Source organism: Pteropus medius, unplaced genomic scaffold (genome assembly GCF_902729225.1).
Source record: "Pteropus medius unplaced genomic scaffold, Ma_sr-lr_union100, whole genome shotgun sequence".
NCBI classification, from domain to species: domain Eukaryota; kingdom Metazoa; phylum Chordata; class Mammalia; order Chiroptera; family Pteropodidae; genus Pteropus; species Pteropus medius.
The window spans coordinates 13,125,812-13,147,628 of record NW_024349797.1 but is presented as its reverse complement, the minus strand read 5'-3'; the positions used below and the strand labels follow the sequence as shown (position 1 = coordinate 13,147,628).

The window sequence follows — 21,817 nt, the reverse complement described above, 5'->3', positions numbered from 1 at the left end:
ACACACACACACACTCAACTACACTCTCTAACTTCCAAAACTAATAACTGAATTTAACAGGTTACAGGATACAAGGTCAACATACATCAATCAGCTGTATTTCTACATGCCAGCAGTGAACAAGTGGGAACTGAAATTTAAACAGTACCATTCACAAGAACACACAAAAAAATACAGATTTAAAAAAATCTATGCAGGATCTGTATACTAAAAACTAAAATGAAGCTGAAAAAAAGCAAAGAAGACCTAAAAATGGAGAGGTACATCATGTTTCATTGATTGGAAGACTCAAAATAGTTAAGATGTCAATTCTCTTCAAATTGATCTATAGATTTCATACAGTGCCAGTCCCCACAGGATATTTAGTATATACAAGCAGATTCTAAACTTTGTAGGGAACATAAAGTAATTAGAACAGCCAAAAAAATTTTGAAAAGGAATGAGGTTGGAGGACTTCACAGTACTCAATTTGAAAGATAGATTATAAGAAACAATATCATTGTCCATCAGGGAAATCCAGAGACCAAAAACAAATATTTGTGCAGCAACTGGAACTTTCATACATTGTGGGAGAATAACATGAGACAACGAATTTGGAAAACTTTATTTAGATTTCGCATAAATCTAAACATGCACCTGTCCTATCTTTCTGTAATGTGACTGAATAGCCCTGATCTATTTCATGTAGATTTCATAGTTAAATTATGAGGACCTTCATGTTTTTCCTCCCCAGTTTCCAAGTTTGGGGAAATTGCCCTCACATTACTTACAGTTAAATATATCCCTTTATATAGATGAGAAAATAAGACTGAGATGATTTACCCAGAAGCCAGTGAAGAGCAAAGCCAAAGTTTTGAACCTAGGTCTGTCTGACTTTAAAGGTTATGTTTTCTTGCATAAATTCTTAAACTCCAAAATATATACAACATGTAATGCCATTGTTTTTAAAAATTTTTAATTATTGAGATATATTTCACATAATATAAAATTCACACTTATGTGCACAATTCAGTGATGTGTAGTTAGCAAAGTCACAAAGATGTGCAACCATCACCATGATCTACTTCCAGAACATTTTCATTACCCCCAAAAACTCCAGTCCTTTTCCACTTTCCTCTCCCTCTAGCTCCTGACAACCACTAATCGACTTTCTATTTTTATGGAATTGTTTTTTCTGGACATTTCATAAAAATAGATTTACTGTGTGGCCTTTATATCTGTCTTCTTTTATTTATTGTAATGCTTTCCAGGTTCATCCACGCCATAGCATGTATCAGTATTTCACTCCTTTTTATTGCCGAATAATATTCCTTTGCATGGATATACCATGTTTTATTCACTCTTCAGCTGAGGAACATTTGGGTTGTTTCCACGTTTTGGGTATTACACAGAATGCTGCTAAGAACATTTGTGTACAAGTTTTGTGCGGATGCGTTTTCATTTCTCTTGGAAATTTAGGAGTAGAATTCCTAGATCATATGGTAACTCTATTTAACTTTTAGAGGAACTGCTAAACTGTTTTCCAAGGTGGTTGCATCATTTTGCAATCCCATAAGCAATATATGAGGGTTATGATTTTTCTACATCCTTGCCCATACTTGATAGAATAATATAAAATACATATATAACATAGGATACTATCTTTTTAATCATAGAAGTTGTATATCATTGTAATTTTAATTTGTATTTCTCTGTTGACTAAAAATGTTGAACATCTTTTCATGTGCCTTTTGTATATCTTCCTTGGAGAGATGTTTATTCAAATTCTTTGTCCATTTAAAAATTTAGGTTATTTGTGGTTTTACTATTAAGTTGAAAGAGCCCTTTATGTCTCCTGGATACAAGTTTCTTATAAGATATGTTATCTACAAATATTTTCTCCCATTCTGTGAGCCGTTTTTATGTTCTTGATGTTCATTGAAACACAAAAGTTTTTAATCTTGATGAAGTCCATTTTATCCACTTTTTTCTTTTATCACTTCAGCTTTGATGTCATATCTAAGGAAACCATTGTTCAATCCAAGGTTTCTAAGATTTATGCCTGTGTTTTCTTCTAAGAGTTTTATAATTATAAGTCTTACATTTTGAGTAGATTTTTATATGTGGTTTGAGGTATGGGTCTAGATTCATCCTTTTACATGGATGTATTGTAAAGACCATTCTTCTCCCCTTGAATTGTCTTGGAACCATCCTTGTTGAAAGTCAGTTGACCATAAATATATCAGTTTCTGGACTCTCAATTCTGTTCCGTTGATCTGCCTGTCTGTCCTTATGCCAGAACCATACTGACATGATTTCTGTAGTTTTGTAGTAAGTTCGAATTTGGAAAGTGTGAGTCTAACCATTATTTTGGCTATTCTGAATTTTAGAACCAGCTTGTCAGTTTCTTTAAGAAAAGCAACTAGTATTTTGACAGGAATTGTGCTGAATCTGTAGATCAATTTAGGAAGTAATACCATCTTAGTATTTCAAACCTAGGACACAAGATGTCTTCCCGTTTATTTAGCTCTTTTAAAATTTCTTTAATAGTGTTTTGTAGTTTTCAGTGTAAAAGTCTTGTACTTTTTTTTGTTAAATTTATTGCTAAGTGTTCTATTCTTTTTGATGCTATTATAAGTGAAATTTGTTGATTTATTTTTCAGATTTATTATTGATAGTATGTAGAAATACAGTTGATATTTTATATTGATCTTGTACCCTTCAACTTGATTAACTCATTTATTAGCTCTACACGGGCTTTATTTTGTTGTTTGTAGATTCTTTAGGATTGTCTATATGTAATACCAAGTCGTCTGCAAGCAGAGATAGAATTACTTCTCCCTTCCATTTCTTTTTTCTTGCCTAATTGTTCTGGCTAGAATATCCAGTACAATGTTGAATGGAAATGGCAAGAGCTGACATTTCTGTCAGCTCCTCTTCCTGTACTTAGAGGGAGAACTTTTGGGCTTTCACTGTTAAATGTGATGTTGGCTGTGGGTTTCACAGATGCCCTTTATTGGGTTGAGAAAGTTCTTCTCAATTCCTAGTTTGTTGTGTATTTTTATCATGAAAGGGGTTGGATTTTTGTCAAATGCTTTTCTGCATCTGTTGAGATGAACATGTGTGGGATTTTGTTGTCCTTTATTAATATGATATGTTACATTCGTTGATTTTAATATATTGACCCAACCTTTCATTCTCACTTATCTTCCCTATAACGAGTTACTCATTTAGTATCCCCAGGCTTGATGAATACTGCCCCAAGCCATTCATGTATCCAAACTAGTAACCCAAGAGTCATTTTAGGTCCCTTCCTTTCCCTTACTCCCTATATCCAAACAGTTGATTCTATTTTAATACCCTCCTCACTTTTCCTCTTCCAGTTCATCCTACCCCTGATGCCAGGAGTGATTTTCTTTTCCTCCCAAAGGTGAATTTGATCATCTAAATCTACTTGTAGAAAATTTATCAAGGAGAAATTTATATTCATTCCTTGCCTTTTACTAAATGTACATAAATTTATATTCATTCCTTGCCTTTTACTAATGTACATTATCAACTGTTAGGTCTTTGTTTTCTTTTTTAAAGACTCATAAATTACTTTCTGTGAATTATGGGTGATTTTTCTGTTTTTTAAAATGTGATTTGTAACAATATTGATGCTATCGTAGGAGTGCTACTAAATGCTATTTTCAGACACTAAGATTTGGTCAAACTTTATCCAATAAAAGAGTAAAATGGAAGAGAGGACTTAAAAATGGATGAGTACCAAATGAGAAAATAGCATGTGGCAGGGTTGCTGCTAATGTCTTGCTTTAGTTCAGCTGATCCCTTGTGCGAATTCTTTCTGGTTTTTGGAGAAGTTTACACACACTATATCATATTACAGGGCTTACGAAGTCCATTGTTAACTGTTTATCACATATACTATTGCAGTAGTAAATCTTAGCATTGCTTTTTAAAGAAGTTGTTTTAAATTCAAATTACTTTAAATAGATGATTAAAGTTTATTTTCCACGTTGGTATATATAAATGCTATATACACAAAATACTACCTATAAAAGCTCTATGAGCAATTTTAAGTCTATTTGTTTGTTGTTTTGCAGCCTTGCATTGCATCCTGAACGAGTATTGGTAGCAACAGGACAAGTTGGGAAAGAGCCTTATATCTGTGTTTGGGATTCATACACCGTGCAGACCATATCAGTTCTGAAGGATGTTCATACACATGGTATAGCTTGCTTAGCATTTGATTTAGAGGGACAGGTATGTAATGTATTTTTTCTCTTTTTCTAAATTGTGTTTTAAAAATTTGTACTATAAGAAATGAATTATTCTTACTGTGGTCCTTATCTATATATATAGATTGATGAGGTCCAGATAAGATTTGATTGCACAAGAAAACAGTTTAGCTACCACAATTATGTGTGTGCAAATATGTGTATAAGACAGAGATTGAGTACACACAAGAATGAGGGTAAATTTTAGGAATGCATGTATGCTAGGACCTAGAACAAATTAAACAAAAGAGAGAGAATTTGAAACCAGATTCTCAAACGCCTTGCTACCCAAAGTATGGTTCTCTAGCCAGCAGCATTAACATAACAAGGGAGCTAAAAAAAAATGATTATAAATCTGTAAATATTAAGTTGTAAAGCAATTGATAAAAAGTACTTGTTCAGGGGTGGAGGTGGTGGGTAGGTGGGGTGGGTGGTTGATGTGTATAAGAAAAATAAGAATAAGGAGTTTTTATTTTATTATCAAGAATTTTTTGATTGGATTAAATATTACTATGAAAGAAAACAAGATTCCGATTCAGTGGAATTATACCTGAATGTTCTAGAAAATTTTACATATAACTGTTTTCCAGGTTGTGTATATATTTTTTTTCTTGGTTGTGAATCTCAAAGTATTTTTTAAAATGGTCTCCCAAGATTAATATGCAAATTTAATTTATTTCCAATTAGAATCCCAGTGAAAGGTTTTTTTAAAATTTTAAAAATTTTCAATTGTAGTTGGGATACAATATTATATTAGTTGTGGGTGTACAACATAGTGATTAGAGATTTATATAACTTCGAAGTGATCACCCCAATAAATCTAGTACCCATCTGACAAAAATATTATTGACTATATTCTTTATGCTATAACTATTTTGTAACTATCACTGTATATTTAATTCCTTCCCATTTTTCACCCACTTCCCAAACCCCTCCCACCTGGCAATCCTCAAAATGTTCTCTTTATCTATGAGTTTGTTTCTGTTTTGTTTGTTTATTTTGCTCTTTAAATTCCACATGTAAGTGAAATCACATGGTGTTTGTCTTCCTCTATTGGACTTACTCTGCTCATCACAATATCCTCTAGGTCCATCCATGTTGTTGCAGATGGCAAGATTTCTTCTTTTTTTAAAAAAATTTTTAATGGCTAATGTTTATTGTATATATATACCACCTCTTCTTTACCCATTCATCTATTGATGGACACCCATTTTACCTCCATGTCTTGGCTGTCGTAAATAATGCTGCAGCAAACATATGGATTCCCGTGTCCTTTTGAAGTAATGTTTTGGGTTTCTTTGGATACACAGAAGTGGGATTACTGGGTGATTCTTTGTTTCATTATAGCCTTTGTTTTAAAGTCTGTTTTGTCTGGTCTTAGTATTGCTGCCCCAGCTTTTTTGGTTTCCATTTTTATGGAATATCTTTTCCCTTCCCTTTCAGTCTGTGTGTGTCTTTCATTCTGAAGTGAGTTTCTTGTAGGCAGCATTTGTAAGGTCTTGTTTTCTCACCCATTTATCCACTCTGTCTTTCGATTGGAGCATTTAGTCCATTTACATTTAAAGTAATTGTTGATACATATGTAGTTATTGCCATTATATTATTCATATTTTTTATCTTTTTTAAAAATTCTTAAAGAAGACCCTTTAACATTTCTTGTAATACTGGTTTGTTGGTGATGAACTCTTTTAGCTTTTTCTTGTCTGGGAAGCTCTTTATCTGTCCTTCAATTCTGAATGATAGCTTTGCTGGGTAGAGTTATCTTGGTTGTAGGTCCTGCTTTTCATCATTTTGAATAATTCATGCCAATCCCTCTGGCTTACAAAGTTTCTGTTGAGAAATGATCTGACAGTCCTGTGGGAGCTCCGTAGGTAACTAATTGCTTTTCTTTTGCTGCTTTTAAGATTCTCTCTTTGTCTTTAACCTTTGGCATTTTAGTTTCGATGTTTCTTGGTTTGGGCCTGTTTGGGTTCATCTTATTTGGGACTGTCTGATCTTCCTGTGGTTGTATGTCTACTTCCTTCACTAGGTTAGGAAAGTTTTCCATCATTATTTCTTCAAATAGGTTTTCAATTCCTTGTTCTCTTCTCCTCTGGTACCCCTGTGAGGTGAATGTTGGTATGCTTGATATTGTCTTCTAAATTGTTGATTCAATCCTCCTCTTCATCTGGTCTATTGTTGATTCCCTGTATTTTCATTTTAGTTACTGTATTCTTCGTTTCTGACTGGTCCTTATGTTTTCTATCTTCATTTTTTATGCTTTCTATCTCTTTGTTAAAGTTCTCACTGAGTTCATATACTCTTTCTCTAAGGTCATTGAGCATCCTTATAACCAGTGTTTTAAACTCTGCATCTGGTAGATTGCTTGTCTCCATTTCGTTTCATTCTTTTTCTGGGGTTTCGTTGTTATTTAGGACATGTTTCTTTGTCTCCCCATTTTGACTGCCTCCTTTTGGTTCTTTCTATGTATTAGATAGGGCTCCTAAGTCTCCCAGTTTTAGTAGAGTAGCCTTATGTAAGGAGGTGTCCTTTGGGGCGCAGTGGCACAGTCTTCCCTAATCACCTGAGCCAGGTGCTTGTATAGGTTGTGTGTGCCTACCTGTTAGAAATGACTTATTTGCTGTTTGCACATCAATGGAAAGAATTGATCCTCAGGCTGATTGGTTATGAAGTCTGGATGGTTGAGGGGCTGACCCTAAAGAGCAGGGTTCACATTAGCAGGGCTCTGGTGCCTGCCCAGTTTGCCCTTTGGGTGCGTCATCCTCAGATGCAGCCCCAGGTGGTGCTCCAGGTTAGGTCAAAGCCAGCCATTGGGCATGTCGGCCCCAGAGCCTTCTGGGAAAGGCCCTGCTATAGGCCACGTTCAGCCACAGCCTGCACACTGTCCAGGGCCACCTGGCAAGAGTCAGCAAGCAATTTGCAGATGGCTGCCACCCACGTAGGACTTAAAGGTGCCTCAAGAGGTCAAGTTAGGAACTGAGACCAGCTGTTGCTAGTGTCAGGCGTGGGGCTGCTAAGTAAGAGATATGGGGCATGCTGAGGCCAGGTGCTCCTTGTTTGGGTTTTGTGAATCTTTGAGAAATTTTAGGAAAGCCTACAGCATGAGCCAAGACAGGCCATTTGTATGGAAAAGCCATTAGAGGTAGCTTTGGTGGGCCTATAACTTAGGAGAGGCAGGGTCTCAGGGAGTCACCTGGGTAGGGCAACCTGTGTTATCCAGGTTGATGGAGACTCAGATAGAGTGGCTGCCTGCATCTTCATGCAAGAGAGAGCAGGGCTCAACAAAGAAAGGAACAGTGGATTCTGCCAGCACTTCTGTCTGGGAGAAAGCCGCCCCACCAGCCCTTGCCCTGAAGCCAGACAATTCACTTTCTCCTCATATGTCCCTGGTGCTTTTTGAGCTGCCGCCCCAGCACTGGAGCTCAGAGTGAGTGAGTCCATCAGTGAGTAAGTCTGTGCGTGGATCCTCTAAGAGGAACATTGAGACTTTCACAGCCTTCTGCCTCAGTCACAGTCTCCACTGGTTTTCACAGCCAGAGGCTGTAGGGACATCCCGTTCTGGCACTGAAACCCTGGTCTATGGAGCCCGGCTGGTACCCCTTGCTCTCTGCGGGGTCCTCTGCAGCCAAGATAATTCTCTTGACTCTCAGTCGCCACATGCTATTGTAAAGCCAGCCTGTTTTGAATCTTTACCCCTCCTACCAGTCTCGAGGTGGCCTCTTCTGTATGTCCCCAGTTGTAGGACTTCTTTTCGGCTAGACCTCAGGCGACTCCCAGTGATGGTTATTCTGTAGTTTAGTTGTAATTTTGATGTGGTTGTAAGAGGAAGCAAGCACAGTGTTTACCTACTCCTCCATCCTGACTGGAAGTCTCCTCCAGGTCATATATGTTGATAGGACAGATGGAAGACATCTTGTGAAAATTAAGTTTCTCTAAGTAGATCTGTATACACTTAATTTTTAGCTATTTTAAAGCTTTCTATTACAATTAATTTTTAATTGAAAATAATGAGGTGGTGCCTATAATATGAGCTATTTTTATACAAAACCAAAGTTCAAAACAAAGGATGTAATATTCCACTTACTAATCAGTTCCAAAATTATTATTTGCTTCTAGTCAATGATTTTTTTAAAAATTAAACAAGCCAAGAGCTTTTTTATGGTACTTTTATGGAACTTATTATACCTAAAACATATTTAAGAAGTGTTGAAAAAAAAAAGTTGGATTTTGCAGGTGTGATTAACTTATAGTCTTTAAAAGTTTTGTTAAAATTAGACTTTAAAAAATCAATTTAACTTTCTGAAAAAAAATTATTTGCTTTTCAATTTATAAAATTTCATACATTTAGATTTAACAGGAACAGATTACATCTTGTTCTCATCTCTTGAAAATGATAGCCAATAAATGTTTTATTTGTAACTGAAGAATAGCTTCTTTGAGTAGCATAGATACATACGACTTTCTGATAAGAGTCTGGTAAGGAATCTATAAAGACTTAACTGGAACCTCTCATTTGAGGTAAAATGTGCTTCTAGGTTTATTATCACTGTGTAGCAGTGATTGACAATTACAGAACCTTAATTTATGTTCCATTTTTGCTATTATTCTTCAAGTCACTTAATGTCTTATATCAGAATTTTATTTTCTATTTTAAAAGAGAATAATACTCTTTACTTTCTTCGCAGAAGATTATATTTTGCAAAACAAATCTATAAAATTTTGAAAAATCATTTACCAAAGGTGTTATGAAATCCAAGTTGTTTTAATAAGCATCCGTATACTTTAAATATAGATTTTTTCTTCTTAATTTTAAAATTGCCTTTTGTAAATTACTGTATTGCATTGCTTAGGAATTTCTCTAATATATGAAGAGAGAAAACATGCCCCTAGCTTTTATTTTAAGTTGAAAGCCTTTAATTTTACTTATTTTAAGCAACTTATAAGAAAAATCTTGGGTGCATATATTTTATTATTACATATCTTCATGAGAACATGTTACTTAAAAATTTAAGCTTATAAAAAACATAATAGTTAAAAGTTATTGAGCACATAATAAGTGTCAGGTATTGTGCTAAGCCTAATTTCATTTAATCCTCACAACCCTGTGAAATAGATACTATTATTATCTCTATTTTACAGATAAAGAAACTGAGACTTAGAGAGGTTGAATAACTTGCCCCAGGTTACACAGCTAGTGAATGGAGCCAGAGTGAAAACCCAGGTCAGTCACATTTCAAAGCTCATGTTTTTAATCGCAGTGCTCTACTGACTCCCAAACATGGAACTTAGGAGGTGGTTCTATTTCAAGAGGAATTCATCAGTCAAAGCTTGTAATTAAAGACTAAGAAGAGTATCTTTGAAATTATGTTCATGAGAAAATGCTTTAGTTAAAAAATATATTTTAGAACATATCTGTCCACTAATATCATGACTATGAGATACCAACTAGGAAATTCTATATAATTTTTGCATTTTCTACTAGAATTGAAACTATAAGTGATCAATTAAATTTATCCAATGAATGAATTTCTGTTAGTAGTAATGCTGAATATTCTTTTCCCAGAGGGTTTCTTCTAAATGGGTTGAATATCCATGTTAATACTGGAAGTCTGCCTTCTTGAGAATAATTAGGGCCTATAAAAGCTATTTATATAAATCCACATCAGACAGGGCCTAATGTTTCATAGTAAAAAGGAGAGGAATAGGAGGAAGGGAAATTTGACTGGTAACTTATCTTGAAAATATAAGACTAATTTATAAAAGCACATTTCTCATCTTTGACACATCTGTTATAGTTACAACTGCTGATTTATAGAATGAACTGAAAATAAAGTGTTAATATTTTTAACCTAATTTATTTTATACTGGTACAAAATAAAATGCTTTAGGTTTACCTTTGACTTTTGGCACATGATTTTTGAAGAGGGTCATTTTTACAAAAATATTAGAGGCGTTCATTGATTTTTCTCAAGGGCCTTTTGGTAATCTCTTGATACCTAGACATATCTCAAGTGCCTATTGCATTATTTTTTAATTTTCTTCTATTGCTCTTCCAGATCTTAACTTCTAATAGCTTTATGTATGATTTGACCAATATTTACTACATTAAGTCCTGGATCTTTTGCAAAATTTGTGATTTTTACTTTGTAACATTGTAACAATTAATCCTTTTATAATGACCACTGAAATCATAAGAACCCCTCATACTGGAATCTTTTAAGTTTAATTGTTCATTATTTGAATATGTTTTGTAATTACAGGAACTCATGGGCCGAATCTAGTTGTGTCTATTAGAATACCTATTTAGTGTGCTAGAACTTTTTAATAAATACTTCAATTAATAGACACAACCAAGATTTTGTTTGGGAATAGGATCAAGGAGGGATTTGGGAAGCTAGACAGGGGCTTCTTTATCTGGTATTCTTTTTCCCCTCTCTGTTATTCTTTAGTTATCTTTGAAGGAGCCTTTCCATCTGTCTGCTTCTTAAATGTCAGTGTTCTTTAGGAGTTTGTAAGCCTTCTTTTCACTTTACTTATTCTCTACGTGATTATTTAGATCCATGAGTTTAACTCCCATTTAAGTTAACAGTGGTCTCGGCTTCTTAACTCCAAATACCCTCCTTGAAAGTCAGATAAATACACCATATATTACACATTTTAAGCCAGATTCTCTCATTATTACAACTCTACTTAAAAAGGGAGCTCTTTCTCCTGGATTCTGGCCTTCCTCTGCAGCCTTGTCCCCTGCCACTTCCCAGTTGGCACTCCTCCCCTCAGCCACACTGGTTTAGTGGCTCTTTCCTGAAAGCACTATGATATGTCCAATCTTGGTGTCCTTTGGTCTGAAATGCACTTTCTCTTACTTTTTTTTACCTGACTATCTCTTACTCTGTCTTCCAAGATACTGTTCAAGCAGTACTGTTTCTAGAAAACTTTATTCTCTTCCTCACCTATGTAGGCAGTGCTAAATGTGAGAACAAACAAGAAAGTAAAAACAAAAAAGCTAGGAGAGGAGGTAGTGTTTACTTGGTTCTTTCTACTTTTTCCTCTCTGCTGTTGCTTCGCCTTTGCTTAAGGAGGCTGATTTTGGCCATGATAAGTTTATCAGGGCTACAGAGGAAGTGCTCCAAGATCTGTTTTGTTAATGCAGAGTTGGATGCTTTGAGGCTCTATTGAGCTATATGGAGTTTTAAAGCTTTTAGCCAATTGTGGTTTGCTATGCGTGCATGATGAGCTGAGCCAGAGAGAAGAGGCATTGGTAGAAAGGACAGAGCCCCCCTGGTGATTACTCATTTTATACTTGTGAAATTTTAATCTCTACAGTTTTCTGTAGCAAGGTATCTTTGTTTTAGCCAGATATTTGCTGATACTCTCTAGTTCCCAAATATTAAAGACTTTCAGGAGGAGCACATCATCTCATCTTTTTTCCCTGGGCCTTCTCCTGGTGTGACTTGTTGGAGAGCCATTAGAAACTATATTCTCTATCTTTTTACGTGAACCATTCATTCTACCCATTTGAGGGTTTAAATAGTAATTCTACTCTGCATGAAACTATTTCTGACTGGGTACTAGATGACATTTCTCATTGGGACGGGGAGAGGGCATTGGGTTCTTAAAGCTAATTATGGTTATGATAAATGATGATGATGATGATGATGATGATTGATGATGATGATGATGATGATGATGATGGCGGCAGTCAGTTATACAACATTAACTACATGCCAGGCACTCTTCTAACTCCTGTTTATATGTATGTATGTTAATTCTCATATTAACCCTGTGAAGTACTTTTATTATCCTCATTTAACAGGTGAGGAAACTAAGGTAAAGAAAGTCTAAATAACTGCCCCAATTCATCCTGTTAGAGATAGAGCTGGTGTTCAAATCTAGGCAGTCAGGTAACAGAATCTATACTCTAAACCAGCTGTCCCAAACCCTGGTCCATGGACCGGTACTGGTCTGTGGCCTGTTAGGAACTGGGCCACACAGCAGGAGGTGAGCAGTGAGTGAGCTAGCAAAGCATCTGCATTTGCAGCCGCTCTCCAGCGCTGGCATCACCTCCTCAGCTCCACCTCAGATCATCAGTCATTAGATTCTCATAGAAGCACCAGTTCCTAGTGCAAAAAGGTTGGGGACCACTGCGCTAGACCAGAGATTGGTAAACTTTCTATAACAAGTCAGGTAGTAAGTACTTTAAGCTTTGTGGGCCATATGGTCTCTTGGCAACTACTCAGCTCTTCATTGTAGTGTCTTTTATATAGACAGCTTGTAAAAGAATGGGTGTGGCTCTGTTCCAGTGAAACTTCACTTACAAAAACGGGGTACAGGCAGGATTTGGCCTGAGCATTGTAGTTTGCAAGCCCTGCTTCTAAACCAGTGCTTTTCAAAGTATGTGGGTTAGTCCTTGTGGCTTTTTCTCCAACCCTTATGTTTCTTAGAAGTGTATATATTGTTAATTTCCAAATGTTTGAAAGATTTTCGGTGTAACTTTCTATTATTCTGATTTCTGTTTTTGTCAGAAAACATACTGTATTTTTTTTAAAAAAAATTGTTTAGGCTGCTTCTGTGATTCAGAATTTTGTGATCTTAATGAAGCATCATGCGCACCTGAAAAGGTTATAGAAAAAATATTCTTCTTTTCTCTCCTATTTATTATGCTATTATGTCATTCATTTTATTTCTACATATAATAACTTGTCATTTTTGCCTAGAACAGTTTTAAAAGCAAATTAAAAACTAGAAGTCTTATTTATCTATTTACCATTTAGATGCTCTTCATTCACATGTATAAATTAAGTCTTGACTGATCCAGACTGACTGTTCGTGATCTCTGAGAGTTGTTTGGCTTTAGCTTCTTAACTAATTCCCCCGCCACCCCCCGCCACCGGAATTTGTTCTTTGAATTAGCCTCAGGATTGTACCCTGTGCATGCAAAGGTCTGTGTTCTCAAGGGGACCCATAAACAATTTTTCTGGAGCCCCTTCTCTGTTCTGCAAATTCTAGCTATCTTGGCCTCTCTGAAATTCTAGCCCTCCTGGCGCTCTGTCTTCTCAAACCAGCACATCTGCTGGCCTCTACCTGGATTCCACCTTGTGCTATTGACTGGAAATTGCCTCCTTGATAAAGTCTAGGACAGTTGCAGGACTCATCTTGTGCGTTTTCCCCTCTTTCCAGATTCACAGTAAAACATTGTTATGAACGTCTGAAAATACTTGTTTCACATATTTTGTACAGGTTTCTCATTTATGGCAGGGGTGTAAGTTCAGACCCTGATACTCATATATAACCAGAAGTCCATCTTTCATGTTTAACCTCTTATACTTTCTATCTCGCTGTTTTTTCAGTTCTGTCTCTTTACTTCTCTTTAATTTCTTACTGAGTTTTTAATTTTATTTTTCTAGAAATTCTGTTTGCTTCTTCAGATCTGCTTGGGTACTTTTTATAGTCTACTGTTCTTTGCTCATTTGAAGATATTTTGAAGCCTTAATTTTATTTATCACATTAAGCTTATTTTATATAATCTGGTAATTTCAATGCCTAATGTTTTGCAGGACTGATTTTACTGTTTGTCATGACTTACTGATTCCCACTCAGGTCTCTGTTTCCTGTGGTTGTTGAGAGGGGGTTGTTTCTTTTTAATTTTAAGTTTATTTTAATTGATTGCTACCTTTAAGAATTCTTTGCGGGAGGATTGAAGTTTAAGTTCTCCACATAGGATTTATGTTTGCCTGTGCAACACGTTGAAGATGCTCGAAAACTGTGATCCTTAGGACCACTTTGAATGAAAATTTCCACCTGAGGGATTCATGATTAATGTGGATTTAGGCCATATAACCCTATGACGGCAGCTTGTGGCTACAAATTTTCAGAATGTTTGTTGTTCTCCTTATGCCTTGCTGCCCCACCCGTAAAAAGGGATCTTCTCTTGTTTTCTTTACTCTGAGTTCACTGTTTTAATTGGAGGTCTGCAATTCAGATCTCTGCCTTGGGCAGGTCCGAAACTTTGTCTCCTATTCCTGTTCAGCCTATAGAACAAAAGACAGTCATACCAAGATTTAGCTAATACCTAGAGTAAAGTGGATGTGAGTGTTCCCTCACTGTCCAAGATTTCCATAGGAAACCACTTTGTTTTTGTTCTCAGATTTTTCAATTTTTTGATAGCTCAGCACTGCATTTAAAAAGATGTTTTTACATTGTATCGAGCATTTGTTTTTGGCAGGAGAGATGTTTAGAGTATTTTTTCACTCCTGCTGTTAGAAATGGAAGTCATTCTTCTCTTTCTTAAAGTGAAGAACTACACATATGTGCAAATATTAACAAGATGAACTATATCCAGCCTTTCTTAGGAGGTCTATAAAACATAAATGTATAAGTTTTGATGTTTATATTACCCATGAGTAGAATTTGTTTGCCATTTATAATTTGGTTCCTTTTTTTATTCGCTTGCCTTTTTACTCCCTTCTGGACTTGTGGGACATAAATCAGCGCTTGGTTTCAGTTGGACTTGATTCAAAGAATGCAGTTTGTGTTTGGGATTGGAAAAGGGGGAGAATGTTGTCTATGGCTCCTGGTCACACAGATAGAGTAAGTATACTCGGGGTTTCTAATGGATATTGGATGGGAGAAGGCCAGAGGGAGTGATGGGATTTTGTGTTTCTGTGTTTTGTTATTGCCAAATTTTTCATATGTAATTAAACATTTTAAATACAATTGTTAATTCTCATAACATTTTAGAATGCATATATATTATAGACTCAATCTGTATAGCGTTAGCACAAAACTTTTCAACCCAGTGTTTGCTTCAGCAGGAGCAATAAATGTTTTGTTATTGGTTCATGCCTAGGGTCTATTTAGTTTGGTTTACCACTAATTTGTTACATATATATTATAGTTTAGGTGGAATATATTTTGTGTGTGAAATTAAAATTACATTAATATTAAATTTCTCAGACACCTAACATTTTTTTTCTTTGGAAATGTGTTAAAAATATATTCTTTATTTCAAGTTTTTTAAAATTAATATAAAGAATACATTATAGTCAGCTTTTTAATTAAATGTACTACTCATAAACATACATCAAAAATTTTATCTTAAAAGTGTGTGTGTGTGTGTGTGTGTGTGTGTGTGTGTGTGTGTGGTAAAACCCTAGCCTGACCCTGCAGCACAGGAGAGAGAGTCATTGATTCTATTTTGGGTCAATCTCTGAATCTGTAAAAATCATATAGAAAAATTTGTGTGTATCTGCATTTTGGAAAATAAACTTGGTTTTTAGCAGATTCTCAAAGGGACCTGTTACACACTCACCAGCACAATTTAGATAATTATTAAAGTGTTAGATATATTTTATTAAACAATTGTGTATTCTTAGAGCAAAGCATGGCATACATTTGTACTTTGGATGTAGTAAATAGACTGGTTTTAATGAAAAATGATACTGGTTTTAATGAAAAATCATTGGAGTTTTCAAAAGTTACTTTTGTGGTTAGTATTTTAAAGTTGTATCAGTGTGTTTTTCATGGAATCTGTATTATGGTGAGTTGATAAACATTCATTTGTAAGATGTATTCTTTCTTCATTATCACTGAAGATTATCACTTTGTGCATTTTTAGAGATAGTAAGCATTATACTGGCAGGTGTCAAAGAAACATGGTGAAGACTACCAGATAGCAAAATGGTTCTTTTCTGCTATGAAATTATTTTTCAGATATTAGTTTTTCTTTCATTTATTATTAAAGTGCATGTTTATATGCATTTTTATTTATCTAGATTTTTTTTATCTTATTTGCTCTTGTAAGAAAAATGGTTTGTATGTATTTAGAATTTATGGAATCTTGGGACGAAGCCTGTGGATCTCCAAAATTTTGTTTGACCCATAAACGATAAAGCTAAAAAATAAAAACAACTTTTACTGTGAAATAAATGTTTCGATCCTTTATGTAAGTAGTTCTGTATGGTAGAAAGCTATGAAAATGTTCTCTATTTCTAGCTGTATGTTCCATTCAGATCTTTCTTTTGTAGAAATTGTGCAGGTACCTGCTTCATGCCTTAGTTCTGTTGAGCCATTCTTGTTATTTATGGACCTAATTTTTGGTCCATAAAAAAATATTAAAAATAGAGGTGTCGTCACTCCACTAGTTGCTTCATAAGTTCATAGAAACTAAGAAAGAGTTTTTTATTCTTTATTATTTACGTATTTCTCATAAGATTTTGAAGCGTTGAATTCTGATTATTTATTGAAGAATATTGTTTTATGACATAGGGTTTGGGGGCTACTTGGTCTTCTGGATAGGATTCTTAAATGATTCTGAAAATAAGTCTTTTCACTATGAATCTGATTTGTTTACAGATATTTGATATTTCTTGGGATTTGTACCAGCCAAATAAACTTGTCAGCTGTGGTGTAAAACATATCAAGGTACTGGAAGGGTCTTGTTTTATAATAGTCATGTTTGCTTATCCTCTGTTACTAAGTACATATCACACTATTTACAATTTAGGATAGTTTTAGGATTTTGATAGCATTGTTTTTTAAATGGCAACATTTTTAACGTTCTTATATTCAGTCTAACAAATTTATTATGTAATTACTCTGTGTGAGGCATCTATATAAGGGACATAGGTATCAATAGGGAATTAATAAAATCTTTTCCATAAAGGAATTTATAGTCTAATGAAGTAGGTTTTACTCTGTTCATCTTGTTTCTTCCTATATCATTTAGAAAGTAAAATGTGAGAACAGGAAACCAAATAAACTAAGAGGTTTTCATTCACGAAGACAAGATGGCGTGGTAGAAGCAACACGCACAGAGTTGGCTTTGCCGCCTACCAGCTGTTCGACCTGGGATGAGTCATTTAACCTCTTTGAGTGTTTCTTTTTTCGCATCTTAAAACTGTGGCTTCTGTTACCACCCTCACAGAGTTGATGATTAAATAAAGCTATATCCAGGTGTTTGTCATAGTGCCTAGCACATGGTCAGCTTTTTGAGAGTGTTACCTTTTCCTCTATATTTGCTCTCAGCCTTTGACAGCCAGTGTTTACTTCACTTAAGCCGAGTTTTGTTTTATTAGTTCAGATTTGATTATAGTTCAGTTTTGATTATAGTTCAGGTTTTGAGGTCCATATAGTCAGTGGTGTTATTCATTCCTATGTTTATAGTACTTTAAAATCCATGGTGTAAATTGGAAATACTTGCTTTTCTCCCACTATCTGATACAACCGTTCTTTATAAGTTAATTCTTAGTAAGTTTCTGAGTGCACATTCTTTTGATACACACTCTTCTATCTATATTTTCTCCAAAACACCTTTAGCTGTTCCTGCAATTCTAGTTTTTGTATTCTGGTATTGATTTGATAATAGTATAAAATCTTTATTTGTCCAACAAATATTTAAGCAAAAGGCTCTGCTAGGTTTCAGTTACGTAGTATAAGCACCGTGAAGGTAGAAATTTTTTTCCTGTTCATCTTTGGTAAACCAGGTGATGTTTGACACAGTACTTGATGTATATTAAGTTCTTAATAAATTATTGGCAAATTAATAGAGACCTTACTGCTGTTTTATATTATAAATAAAGCTAAAAAACTTTTCTCAATTAAATTAAACAAACTGTTTTTACTCTGAGTTACATTTCTTCTAACTTGATAGAGACTATGAATAGCATGGTAGCTCTCTTTGCAGGCAATGCATATGAGCAAACTAAGTCTCAGAGGTGATCTAGAACTGCACTGGCCAGTACAGCAGCAACTAGCCACATGCGGCTATTTAAATTAATTAAAAGTAAATAAAATGTAATATTCATTTCTTCAGTCACACTGTCAGTATGCTCAAGAGTCACATGTACCTAGTGGTTACTCCATTGAACAGCATGTGTACATATACACACATACATATAGATAACAGTTCATCATCAAAGAAAGTTCTGTTAGAGAGCACTAATCTGGATTCTAGAACAATAGTTCTAGAGTGTCAAAACCACTTGGATACCTGGCCTTCACTCTGCAGAGATTCTGTCTCAGTTTGTTGCAGAGGGGGCCCAGGCATCCTATGTTTTATAATTTCCCTAGGCGATTCTCAGGTGCAGCCAAAATTGAGAATCAGTGATCCAGAGGAAAATAATAGGTTGAATTTGGGACTTGCTGAAAGGGAGAGGACCAGCTGTCTTTATGCACAGAAATTATGGAGCTTTTAAAATGAAAAATCATGAAGTTTCATTGATTAAAGCATTCATTAGTAATTTGAGTGGAGTAAACATGATAATTTTCAGTTCTTTGAGGCCTCAGATTTTAAACTAAGATCTTTGAGTCTTAAGATCTTGAAGGTCAAGTAACATCTTTAAGTATATAAAATAATGGTAATTGACTTAGTTGAATTTATTCTCTGCCTAATTTCTTTAGGCAGAACTACTTAATGTCTATATCCTTGCCTTACCCCATTTTTGTTTCTTTATTTCTCTCTGCAAACTATTAAAATTTACCTGAATACATGTAAAAGCACAAAAATCCTGGACATGAAGATTTATGTTTGACTTCCTATGTTTTTTCAAGAATGACCTAATCATTCCAAATGTATTTCTCACATTTTTAAGCTTTGCACGTAAAAGAATGGCTTAGCTTTGACAGTATCAATGAGAGCAACATACTAATCCTTTCATTATTTCATCTTTACTGTCTTCATCAGAGATTGAATATTAGGTTCAGTCTTTTTTCCTGTTAGCAATATGGTGTCTTCATTTTCATTGCTAATTCATTCTCAACTTTTTTACTTAAGTTTCACGTAGACGTTTTTTCAGAAACCCGAGGGAAGCATAACATATTTTAAAAGTAATGTAGTTCATCCCCCCTTGTTCTTACAGATAAAGATCGAAACCAGTGACTTATCTGCTATAACGTAGCTATTGACAACACTAGGGTGAGGATGTGAACGTTAAATGCTATTGTTATCATAAGAGAATTTCTTAGGTAATTTCTAGTCTGCTGCTCTAACGTAGCATCAAAGTTTTGGGAATGTTTTACTGTATTTTATATGCATTCTTTGGTAATTTGCCTATACTATGTACCTTTTAGTTCTGGAGTTTATGTGGAAACGCTCTGACCCCCAAACGAGGGGTCTTTGGTAAGACTGGTGACCTTCAGACGATATTGTGCCTGGCCTGTGCAAGGGATGAACTGACATATTCTGGTGCACTCAATGGGGATATATATGTTTGGAAAGGAATCAATCTTATACGAACAATACAAGGAGCCCATACTGTAAGTATATTTAAATAGTTTAAATACTTTTAGATGTTAACTGTCTTTTTGTCTTAGAACCAAAGATTACATAATAGTAAACTTTCTAATCAGTTTAGTTACTTGAAAAATGTTGTAACTGAATTAATTTGTCTATTTGTTTTTAAGATTTCAATGAAGAAATATCCAATCAGACACGAGAATGTTTATTAAATTAGTTTAATTAGTATCTTGTTCAAACCATTTCTTTAGTATCGTATCTTTCTCATAGTAGTGTTAAAAAAAAAGCGTGTTAAATTCAACCTGAAAGAATTCTCGGTTAACCACATTGACATAAAGCTAGTGCTTTATTGGCTAATTTACCAGTGGAAAATCGGGGGACACGTCTAGAAAAAAGTAACTTTAATTTTAATATCAATTTATTAAGTGAGCAGCAAAGGAATTTAATTTTTGTACTTCATGAGATTCTCATATAATTAAGTTATCAAATCAGGGGGAAAAATCTGTTTTTAAAACTGGTGATGGTTTTTGATGTGGGCTTTTTAGCAGTTGGGTCCCTCACCTAGTAAAGCTACAGAGCTACTACACTGTGAGCAGTAAGATCCTGACTAGAAAAGTTATTAAATATATTAATATGAACCACTATTACGTATTAAATATATTCAGGAAACACTTACACAGGACTTGCTTTAAGCAAACTGCCTAAAGACCAGAAATGCCAGTTTCTCGTCCACAAAGGTTGTGGCAGTTCACATCTTCACCATCAATATAGGAAAATACCAGTTCATCCTCATATTCATTGGCGCAAGATGTGACCAGTATTGTAAATTTTTGCTCGTCTTCTGGGGAAAAATTGTAATTTCTTGTTTTACTTTGTTTCCTGTCTATTGCTGAAATTTCTTATATTTATCGACTACTTGAATTTCCTTTTCTATTAAACTGCTTTTCATATTCTTTGCTCTTTTTTGTTGAACGTTCTTTCCTTTATTTATTTGTATATTAGGGATATTAATCTCTTGACAGTCATATCCATTGCAAATATCTCCCCAGTCTGTCTTTGCTTATATCTTTTCTCATATGAAAATTTTTAGAAGGTCTCTCACAGCCCAAAATTATATAAGTGTTCTGATTCTTTTCTAACGTATTTGTCTTATTTTTTTACAATTGGAATTTTATATCTATAATTCATTTTTATACATGGTGTAAGGTTTAACTATTTTATGTTAGGCCCATATCATTAAATACCACCTTGATCATATATTGAATTCCTATGTATACATTTATTTGTAGATTTTTGTGTTTTCTAATATATGGCTTATTTCTGTGTCACATCAAAAGCTTTTAAAGTGGGTTTCTACCTTCATCTAGTAGATTTTATTAAAAAGTATATGTTATTAAATTATTTTATTTCCTCTTCTAGGCAGGAATTTTTAGCATGAATGCTTGTGAAGAAGGCTTTGCTACTGGTGGCAGAGATGGCTGCATTCGTCTTTGGGATTTAACTTTTAAACCAATTACTGTGATTGATCTCAGGGAAACAGACCAGGGATACAAAGGTAATAAAAAATAAATATCTCATTAGTAGGCAAATTCTAAATATATCAAAGATCATCTGTTTCTTTTAGTAAATATAAATGTATGTTTTGTAAATAGAAATAAGACATTTGCCCTTTAAAATGTATGCATTTAATTGAAATTCTACTGAAGAGGAGAAACTTTGCCTAAAGACAGTCTAGGCTTACTGTTATGTCAAAGATTCTTTTGTTGTCTGATGACTGTTAAAATGCAACCCATAAAGAGATGTGATAGGTACTTACTTTGGTAACCTTGGATTTTGAAAACATTTTACTATTAGAATGCTAAATGTAACTGTTTAGCAAATAAACTGTTGAAAATAAAGTGTGTTGAGGATTGGGAGAACTTTTGTACACAGTGTCTCTGTTAGTCATATTATACAGATAAGAAAACTGAGAGAAATACTAGCTTTCCCAAGGTTACAAAAGGGATTGTAGAGTATACAGAAAAAGTAGAAGTCTCTCAATGATTTTCGGAGCAGGTTGCAAATGGAATATAGACACATGAAAAGTCTGATTATTACAAGAGGAAAATAAAGTTCTATAAAGGTAATTCCTAAATACTTACTTTTCAGATGGTGTAAACTGTGTTGTAAGATTCTGGTTGAGGGAAGTAGTTTGACTATGACTGAAATTGTCTAATAAGGAAGAAGAGTGTATGTCTTGAAGGATGGGTAGCAATTAGGTATATAAAAAGAGAAAAGTAGTCCATGTAGAAAACAGTATAGATAATTGAAGAAGATGTATGGATCA

The 21,817-nt window shown here is 34.5% G+C and overlaps 1 protein-coding gene across 1 annotated transcript in view; it reads left to right on the top strand.

The window, feature by feature from the left end:
• EML5 (EMAP like 5) overlaps positions 1-21,817 on the top strand; it is a 123,826-nt gene that overhangs the window by 14,997 nt on the left and 87,012 nt on the right. Inside the window, exons 2-6 of the mRNA XM_039883980.1 lie at positions 4,086-4,245; positions 14,748-14,846; positions 16,611-16,679; positions 19,326-19,511; positions 20,911-21,046. Coding sequence (XP_039739914.1) covers positions 4,086-4,245; positions 14,748-14,846; positions 16,611-16,679; positions 19,326-19,511; positions 20,911-21,046 — 650 coding nt within the window. The remainder of the gene's footprint in view (positions 1-4,085; positions 4,246-14,747; positions 14,847-16,610; positions 16,680-19,325; positions 19,512-20,910; positions 21,047-21,817) is intronic.